The sequence below is a fragment of the Acyrthosiphon pisum genome, chromosome A1, assembly GCF_005508785.2.
Source record: "Acyrthosiphon pisum isolate AL4f chromosome A1, pea_aphid_22Mar2018_4r6ur, whole genome shotgun sequence".
NCBI lineage: Eukaryota > Metazoa > Arthropoda > Insecta > Hemiptera > Aphididae > Acyrthosiphon > Acyrthosiphon pisum.
This window is the reverse complement of record NC_042494.1, coordinates 15215335-15225884: the sequence shown is the minus strand read 5'-3', so window position 1 is coordinate 15225884 and position 10550 is coordinate 15215335. Positions and strand designations below refer to the sequence as shown.

General features: G+C 30.0%; 1 protein-coding gene across 1 annotated transcript in view; it reads left to right on the top strand.

Moving 5' to 3' along the window:
• Window positions 1-8296, top strand: part of LOC100161529 (1,5-anhydro-D-fructose reductase) — a 9137-nt gene extending 841 nt beyond the window's left edge. The window contains exons 2-7 of the mRNA XM_001950546.5: window positions 1537-1725; window positions 4066-4182; window positions 4256-4444; window positions 7421-7624; window positions 7936-8084; window positions 8172-8296. Of these exons, the coding sequence (XP_001950581.2) occupies window positions 1537-1725; window positions 4066-4182; window positions 4256-4444; window positions 7421-7624; window positions 7936-8084; window positions 8172-8214 (891 nt within the window). The 3' untranslated portion in view covers window positions 8215-8296. The remainder of the gene's footprint in view (window positions 1-1536; window positions 1726-4065; window positions 4183-4255; window positions 4445-7420; window positions 7625-7935; window positions 8085-8171) is intronic.
• The last annotated feature ends 2254 nt before the right edge of the window (window positions 8297-10550 follow it).

Below are 10550 nucleotides of genomic sequence, written 5' to 3'. Positions count from 1 at the left end.
AATTTTTGTTATAAATGGTTGTCATGGGTTTTAAAACTATTATAATAATAATTATTATTGGTTACCGTGAAATCAGTGTATTCATTCAATGCATTTAATTTTTTTGTACGCTGTATTTTGATATTATATGTATCGCATTTACGTAAATATTGATATTGATATTTATACCCACATATAAGTTACGTACATAAAATAATGACACATCTTCGTGGACGAGGATGAAATATTGGTTGACAGACTCGGCATTCACAATTATTCCAGCCGTTTAGGAGGAGTTCAGTGACATACTTGGCATAACTTTGATACTTTAGACTTAAATTATAAAGTTACGTACACACAGCACAGGGTCCGCGATCAGATTTCCTACCTGATAATATACTACTGCGAATCAGAATTATTATTCCAGGCAACAGAAAAGTTAAGATACATTTTGAACACCATATACTGAATATTAAAAACGAATTGAACAAAGTTTGAGTCATATGGAGTTGGTACATTTAACGGGAAACGAAGTGCACGGGATCAACTAATATAATATAATATATTTTATTTCTATTAATGAATTTATCCAAAATCATAATAAATTACAAGCACCTTTATTTAAGTTTTTGTTTGAGAAAAACTACTTACATTTTTTTGCGTACCTACCTATCTATTTGAAAATATTTGTTGCCTATGTTTATCTTATCTATACTCATACTAGCTGACTCCGTGCACATCGTTGCTCGTTAAATGTACCAACTCTATATGACCTAAACTTTATTTAATTCGTTATTTAATATTTGGTGGATGGCGTTCAAAACGTATCTTAACTTTTTCGTTGCCCGGAGTATAAATTCTGATTCGCAGCAGTATATTTAACTATATTATCAGGTAGGCAATCTACCTGCGGTAGATCGCGGACCCCGTGCTGTTTGTACGTAAGTGTATGATTTCAATCTAGAGTATCAATGTTATACCAAGTTTGTTGTTTTGTTTGTCGGACAAACATTGTGACATGGAATTTTCATAATGGTATAAGATGGCTGATCCGGCAATGCTATTGCCGTATATTTGGTACAATTATAAAATACATTTGGACATGAGTGAAACATTATTTTCGTAGGTCGTCCATACTAATTCGAAGGTTTGGTAAAAGAATTTTCGAAATCGGTTCAGTAGTTCCAGAGATTACTTTCAACAACGGTAACTAACAAGTAACAACTCCTCTTTATATAATAAAGTGTAGAGTATATAGTTATATATATATTGACAAAAAAAATAATACAAATTAACAACCATGCCCGATTACCAATAGCAACCAATGTATAATATACTGTTGCACCACTGTTGTATTTTTTACATCCAGATTTCCTAATTTTCCGGTGGATTTTCCTAAAATTGTCTTTCGTATAAACCTTCTCCTGGAAATTAAAAATATCTTAAAAAAAATTTGAGCCAAATCGGTCTGGCCGTTCTCAATTGATGAATTGTTATACATTTTTGGCTCCATTTTTATATATTTAGATTTTGAGCCATTATTTTATTTAATTTTAGGCCACACCTGAATTAAAAGAATCTCAACAGACAGAGATTTACGATGCTGTAAAAAGTGCAATTGATATAGGATATCGTCATTTTGATTGTGCAGCTTTTTACAATAATGAAAATTCCATAGGAAAGGCTATTGCTGAAAAAATTAAAGAAGGAGTCATAAAAAGAGAAGAATTATATATTACTAGTAAGGTATGTAGGTACCTTAAGCTAAATATATTATGCAATTATTTAATTTGTAGGTATTATCATATTTTCATTACTATTTATGGTAAATTATATTATTTAACTTTAGACCTATCATTTGATTCTAAATTTAAAACGTCTTATTTATTATTTTAACCAATTAATTAAAACTATAATAACTGAGACCCTAGTACCAGAAAATAATACGGCATTAGTATAGATACCATATACATCCTCTAGAACAGTGTTTCTCAACTTTTTTACTGTGCGGCGACCCCCTTTTTGAATTTAAATTTTTTAGCGACCCCTACATATATTTTTTTTAAATACTATTAATAATCAATATGAAAATTACTGTGCATTGTACACAACATAAAACATAGTACTATATATAATTATAAAACATATAATATTATAATTATTTTTAATCAACAAAATGTATACCAAATATTTATAGATACATATAATACATGCAATTTTAATTCATACACGACCCTAAATAATAAGTTGGCGATCCCCAGGTTGAGAAACACTGCTCTAGAACAGCGTTTTGCAAACTGTGGTCAGTGAACCGTTAGGGTTCCGCGTATACTGAAGGGGTCCGAAAACTATTATTATTTAATAGGTATTGTTTGGTTAGGTTGTTTTATTACGGTGTCCACAATAACTTTTACTATATTCTAAGGTGTTTGGCGAAGGAATAGTTTGGGAAATGCTGCTTTAGAAGATTATAATATCAATTAGGTACTTTTTGTTTTATTATATTTAAATATATCTACAATTTTTTGTGTACAATAAGTAGGTTTGACAATTGACAATAAAAATAGGTTGACATGAATCTTGATTAGGAGGATACCCAATGGTAACACTCTATAATACAATTAGTTAAAACAAGTTATATCAGTCACCACCAAATTAAACATTTTTTGCTACCTACAATATTATAAAAAGCGGCCAAGTATGAGTCGGACTCACATGAAGGGTTCCGTAGTAGCAAGTAACATAAATAATAAGTCGTTTCGTTCGGCCGGCACGAACTTTGGCCACACCACCAGGTCCAACAGAAGTCTTATATTTAATATTATAATCATATTACCCGATCGGGTAACCGCAGTCGGGAACCTGCCCCCGCGCGTTCTGCACCCGGTACCGATCAATCCACGCCCCGTGCGAATTATAATTATTATTTACTTATTTTCTTATTTATTTATTAAAAAAAATTACTGACTAGATCTCGTTCAAACCAATTTTCGGTGGAAGTTTGCATAGTAATGTGCATTATATATATTTTTTAGTTTTATCATCCTCTTATTTTAGAAGTTATAGGGGGGGGGGGCACACATTTTACCACTTAGGAAGTGTCTCTTGCGCAAACTATTCAGTTTAGAAAAAAATGATATTAGAAACCTCAATATAATTTTTGAAGACCTATCCATAGATACCCCACACGTATGGGTTGGATGAAAAAAAAAGTATGGGGAATCCCCAAAATTTATTTTTTTCCTATTTTTGTGTGAAAATCTTAATGCGGTTCACAGAATACATCTACTTATCAAGTTTCAACTGTATAGTTCTTATAAGTTTCGGAGAAAAGTGGCTGTGACCCAGACGGACAGACAGACAGACAGACATGACGAATCTATAAGGGTTCCGTTTTTTGCTATGGAACCCAATAAAAAAGAGTGCACTTATTTGTCATGAATAATAATAATAATAATACGTTTTTGTACTTAAATAATATAATGTATAGTACAGTAGGTACACTATACAGTGTACAATATACATATTTATTTATAATAATTATGAAAATATTAAAAAGGAGAGTTCACAAGTGGTCTCTTCGGGGAACATCATAGAATGCCTCGGGTACTAGTAGAAGGTCAAATTGATTACAGTCTAACGGTATATTTAACGCTGGGTGGCGGTTATCAATAGGCAATAATGGATCATTTACAATTATTATGCTTATCTGTTGCGGAGTGTTGTACATAAAGAAAACCAAGAAAACAATGGTTACATCACAGATCATTTGCTCATCTTTTTCTTATTTAATAATATGGTAATTAATCAATAATTTAAATATTGCCTCAGATGTCAATTATTTAGGTCATATAGACTAATTAATTCACTATTTTAAAAGTATGGCATGTATGATGTAGTTTTAGATTATTGTCTTATCGTTTATGTGTTCATTCCTCTTAATAATTCTTATTATATGTATTAATTTTACTTTTGTAAAGTTAATATAATTTTTTTTTACAATATTTTTTTTATCGTAATTAATTATTGTACATAATTTAAAATATTAATTTAATATGTTATGTATTAAAATTGTTATTTGTTTAGCTATGGAATAACAATCATAAACCCAAAGACGTTGAAGTTGCATTGAAGAATAGCTTGAAGTTATTGGGTTTAGATTACCTAGATTTATACCTTATTCATTGGCCAGTTGCGACTACTGTGAATAATTTAATTTTGATTACTGTAGGAATAGCAATTAAATTGTAATAATTAATTTTTTTATAATTTTTAGGAATATCCGATTGAAAAAGACAGTGAAGGGAGGTTTATTGGCACTGATGATTCTTATTTAGACACATGGAAGGCTATGGAACAATGTGTCCAATCAGGACTCACAAAATCAATAGGAATTTCAAATTTTAATATCAAACAAACAAAAGAAATTTTAGAAATAGCAACAATAAAACCAGTTGTTAATCAGGTAATAGCTAAGACTAAGGCTACTGGACAAATCATAACATTCAAAAATTGTTTTTAACACAGCACAGTTTAACCAAAATTGCCAAAAGTATTAAAAACAATAATTATTAATATAGCATGTGTTGTCACTGCATCATGCTACTTAATTATTATTAGTAGCCTCAAACTCATCATTGTATAATAAACTAGTAATTAAATTCTTTACTTCACATCAGGGACGTCCGCTGAAGGAAGCTCAGTAGCTAACGAGAAGCTCAGAAGCTCAGTAGGCAGGCACCTATAGTAGGGACTTAACAGATATTATTTACGGGACAAAAACATTAGGTATTTCAACCCACCTGGCACCTAGTCCTAAAATACTGATACTGAAATTTTGTTACACCCAAAATTCATTCTGCGACAACTGCAAACAACTACAATAAAAAGTAGTAGGTATATGCCCATCCACTCATCAATTTTTTGTCTGGAAAAATTGTTTTAAAAATGTACGGTTGTGTCTTACTGCATACTTACCATCAACCTTACTTATTCTTGAGTACTCTGAGGATCATGCCTCAAAAAATAATTGTCGTACAGCCACTGGTTAGGCAGTGATTGATATAGGTACTTATAACCAGTGCTCATAACTCATGTAGCTCTAAAATAGGTTAATATAAGCGCAATAATATGCTATGAAATATATTCATATAAGTGCTTAAATATGCACTAAAAATACTAAAATATGCGAAAAAATAATTGTATAATGTTAAATGTACCAACTATATATGACTCAAACTTTGTTCAATTTGCTATTTAATATTCGGTGTAAGGTGTTTAAAATTAATCTTAACTTTTCCGTAGCCCGGAATAAAAATTCTGATTCGCTGCAGTATATTATCAGGTAGGCAATCTACGTCTGCGGTAGATCGCGGACCCCGTGCTGTATGTACGTTAGTGTATGATTTAACTCTAAAGTACCAAAGTTATATCAAGTTTGTCGTATTCTACCTATGGTGGATTAATATAATCAATTAATACAAAATCCTAACCTAACTGTTGCGTTACTGTTGTATTTTTGACATCCAGATTTCCTACTTATCCGGTGGATTTTCCTAAAATTTTGTTTCATAATAACTTTCTCCGTGATATACTCTTTCGTTTAAAAAAAATCAAGAAGATCTGATAAGTAGTTCTAGAGTGGACCCTGTAAAAAGATTTTCATTTCACATTTATATAGTAAGAAGATATGTATAATAATATATTGACAAAAAATAATATTAAAAATCAACAAAGGTGCCCGTAACCAATAGCAAGCAATATACAATACACTCAGTGCTCGAATTGGGGGGGTGTGGAGGGGGGCGGAGCTCCTCTACTATTTTAATTTTTTTTTTGCGTACCCCAACTATTTTTTTTTACTTGGACGGGGGGACGGACCAAACTAATGCCCAAAATAATTTTTATTAAAATTTGGAGTGGATTTAAATTGTTTTGTCAAAGATAAACCCAATGAATACCTAGTAATTTTACATTTTTTAATATAAAAATATTTTTCATCCTATTTATGGTTTTGACTAGTAATGTTTAACCTTTTTGACTCGCGATCCACTGTTTTTGTAACAATATTTTCACGACTCGTGTCACCTTTGTAGGTCATAAAAGAAAAAAGACTAAGCTGCTAGTCTTGCGTAATTTATCGTGCATAAATGTGCCCAAAACATTTCCAAAAAAAGTTTCATTAAACATTTGTTTAAGTTTAGAATCACAAGTAAGCTCAATTTATTGATTTTAGTAGACATTTTAACTATCATTATATCTACTGTAAAATATGGTTCTTCAATTCATTCATAACTTATTCGAATCCATAATTTATAATTTTATAATAGACTTATTTTTTTAAAAACAAAAAAGACTCGTCAGTTGTCATTTTCCCATTTTTATAGATTACGCGACCCAAGATTTGGTAGAGACACCGGTTGAATACCACTGGCTTAGATTTCCTAATACCTTGCTAATTTTTTAATTATCGTTTGTTTGTATTTATGCCTAGTTTAGTAGTTCGCAGATATTATGTACCTACAATAAACTATTGTATTATAAAATATCTGCAAAAAAAAAATAAGTTATAAATTATGAATTCGAATAAGTTATGAATGAATTGAACAATATACACGGGATATTACGCAAAGCTAAAGTTTTTTTCTTTCATGGCTTACAAAGGTGACACGAGTCGTGAAAATATTGTTACAAAAACAGTGGATCGCGAGTCAATAAGGTTAAACACTACTAGTCAAAACCATAAATAGGATAAAAAATATTTTTATACCTATTAAAAAATGTAGAATTCATTAGCTTTATCTTTGACAACAACTTAGATCCATTCCTAATTTTAATAAAAATTGATTTGGGCATTTGTTTGTAAATATTTGTGAACTAGTGTTCACAATTGACATAGGTATGCGTCTATAGCACAAATAATTATTAAGATATTATCACTGATAATTATAAATCTTTTATTTCCTACCGAAAAATGTAGGTAGGTATCGTCTCTATCAATAAAAATTTCGAAAAATAAAATATAAATCCATATTCACTTACATAGGCACATATAGTTAAATATGTTATATTTGGAAATTTGGAGTAGAAAATTCTGTAACTAAGGTGAAATGTAGTATTGAAAAACTAGGAATTGGTTCAGGGGGGTGTGTCCTGGAGGCTGCGTTGAATAATTTTGCACTTGGAACGCAGACTATAAATTGTTGGATTGAGCTCCTCTACTTAATAATTCCCAATTCGAGCACTGAATACACTATTATAATTTTAATCCGCAACTTATCTTGTTGTTTTTGGCCATGTCGTCAGGTGTACACTTAAGAGGCCATAACTCCGGAACCACTTATCGCACAGCGTACAAACTTCACAGAAACCATCTACATATCAATCTTAATATTTTTATTAATATACAGTTTCACTGTATTTAATAATTATTGTGTTTTAGGTTGAAAATAATCCTTATATTACTCAAAATAAACTTAAAGAAATTTGTGAGAGTAATGGAATTCTATTAACTGCTTATGGACCTTTGGGATCACCTTACAGAGGTGCAAACTCAAAAGGATTAGTACTCTTAGATGAACCAATTATTAAAAAAATTGCCGACAAGTATGAGAAGACCAATGCTCAAGTATTAATTCGTTTTCAGGTAATAATATACTGAGTTTTATTTAAAGATTTGTACAGATTTGTATCCTATTTATTTTTTGTAATTCTATCATAAATTGTTAGAAAACTTCATTATGTGTTCCTGTTATATCATACATGCAGTGTGGTTAAATTCTATGGTTGTGACATATCTAATAAATATTGCAAATAGAGGACTAGCTTATTAATATTAGTTCCAATGATGTTAAATGAGTGTTGCCAACTGATGTATAATACACACTATTTTATGCCAGCATCAATTTTAATTCACAGATCCTTTTATACCAAACTTTCTTGTATTGTTAAATTAAGGTTCAAAGAGGTGTTATAGTCATACCCAAATCATCTAATCCAGAAAGACAAAAAGAAAATTTTGATGTCTGGGATTTTGAAATGAGCAAGGAGGATATGGATTTACTGGAGTCATTGAACCAGAATCTACGTTATGTTCTTTTAGAACCGTAAGTTGAAATAATGAATAACATAATTGTTTGACTTCTTTTTTAATTTTTTCAAATATATTAATTTTTCAAATTTTTTTTTTTTAGGGGAATGCATTTGAAAGACTATCCATTTAACGAAGAACCATGAACACTATTAATAACTACACTGATATAATAACAGTCCTCTGATACTGTAATATATGTAATAAGAAATATAAAATTGAATTGAATTCGTCTTTTAAAATGAATCTTAGGGACATGAATTTTAATATTATATTAAATGTATTAAAAACTATTTAAAGATACTAGAAAGATAAATTTAAAAAATACTGGTTTTATCATTGGTAAACCGTTCAATAATTTTAAACGGCCTTGATAAAGATTATAATAAATGCTATATTTCAGCTAATTTAAGGGGGGGGGGGGGTTCTATACGATCTCTATTTTCTACAAAATTTACCTATCTTATGCCAACTGTACAGTATCTCTTAGTCATAAGATGAACCTTCTGAGAACGTATTTGAATCCTTCATAAAGTTTTCTTGAAAATTACTTTACCACTTTCTTGGAATTGAACTTTCTATTCCTTCAAAATGAGATTTAAATTTTGAATGTTATGAATTTTAAAATCTTTATAATATTGGAGTTGAAAAATTAAGCAATTTACTTTTTCAACGACATAAACTCTACTAACAGTGCGAAATTGTACAGACCAAGTGTGAAGTGAAGTGACCTACCGATTGTGGACGCCCGCACGACCTTCTAATGTATAAATACGATCTTCTAATATATTGTAAAATATATTAGCGCCTACATAAATATATTTGCAAGGAAAAAAATATCTCAACGGTACAAATCGAAATGAGCAACCGACACAATTATCAGGAAAACGACGAGCATAATATTCAGTAACAATAATATCGTAGTTACAAAATACAATATGGAATACAATATGGTTATATATCATAACTAGAAAATATTATCCTTCGTAAATTGTAACGCATATGACCCAGGTATCAAAGCTAAACCAGCTAAACAAATCTTACATTCACGACAAATGTGTTCTACGTATTTATTATAGCCACAGTGACGTATACAATTTTCGGTATATCAGTAATTACCGGTTTTTAAAAAATACTAATATTCGGTATTTTCTGTGTTTTAGAATACCGGTATACCGTGAATCGATAATTACCATTGTTACCGAAAATACCGTGATAATTACCGAAAATACTGTATACCTACATTTTTTATTTATTATTTTTATATAATCGTAATGACATAATATTATAATAACCCTATCCTAGGTTGGAAACACCTTCAATAATTACTGATAATACAGTACAACCAGTAATACCGTACATACTGGTAGTAAAAAAATACCGGATACCGGTATCAAAATTTGAAATACCATGCCAGCATGCGTTCGGTTATATTATATTATAGCCATTAAGTCCGCCGTTGCCCTCGAGACTCGCTTGTGATTATGTGACCAGTTTAATTTGATGCTTATTATTGTGCTGAAGGAGAATGTTGTAGGTAATTTTCGTTAAAAAATTCGCATACTGAACACTTACTTAAACATTTAACATAGAACAGATTTAGTACAGAATTCCAAGGCTGGGCAAGTTAACTATTTTTTTTAACTCGTTAAGTTAAGTTAATTTGGAAAAATGTAAGTTAAGTTTAAAGTTAAAAGTTACTTTCCTTTTTTATTTAACTTGTTAAAGTTACAAATTAGTTGGAAAAAATAAGTAACTTAACTTAGTTAAAAATAATTTACTTTTTTTTTTTCATATAAAACTTATAATTACACCATTTACACCTCATGTTAAAGATCTACAAATAACATAATATTAAAATGTAGGTCTTTATATCTTAAAAAAATGTATTTTGTTGTAAGTACTTATATATTATGAAATCAACAAAATAATTAAATTATTCGTATATTTTATTTTTTTACCTAAAAGTTTTCCAAAGTGATGGTAAAACTTTTAAATTTTACTTTGTTATTACCAACTATGAACTAAATATTAATAATCAAATTAATTATAAAAGTATATAATTTAACGTGATTATAAAATGAATTGACGAATTAAGTTATAAGTTACTTAAAAAAAAAAGTAATTCGTTAAGTAACTTAGTTAAAAGTAACTTAACTTTAACTTTTTAATTCGTTAATGCCCAGCCTTGCAGAATTCATTACCTCACAAGTATTGCTCGAAAACAATACTCTCTCGGAGTCCATAACAACTACTTACGCTAATAATTCTGATGTGAAAGTAGTAATAGAAAAATGTTTTCATTTGCTATAGAACCAGTCGAAGTTTTAAAGTTTGAACCAAACATTTCTAGCATGTCTAGATGCAAATCCTATCCTACATGGGTCGTTAGGTTGCCTACCCATTCGACTCCAGGGGCATAACATTTTAGATTAGGTCATAGGCACGTATCATGAGTTGCCCATTTACCACAAATCCGGGC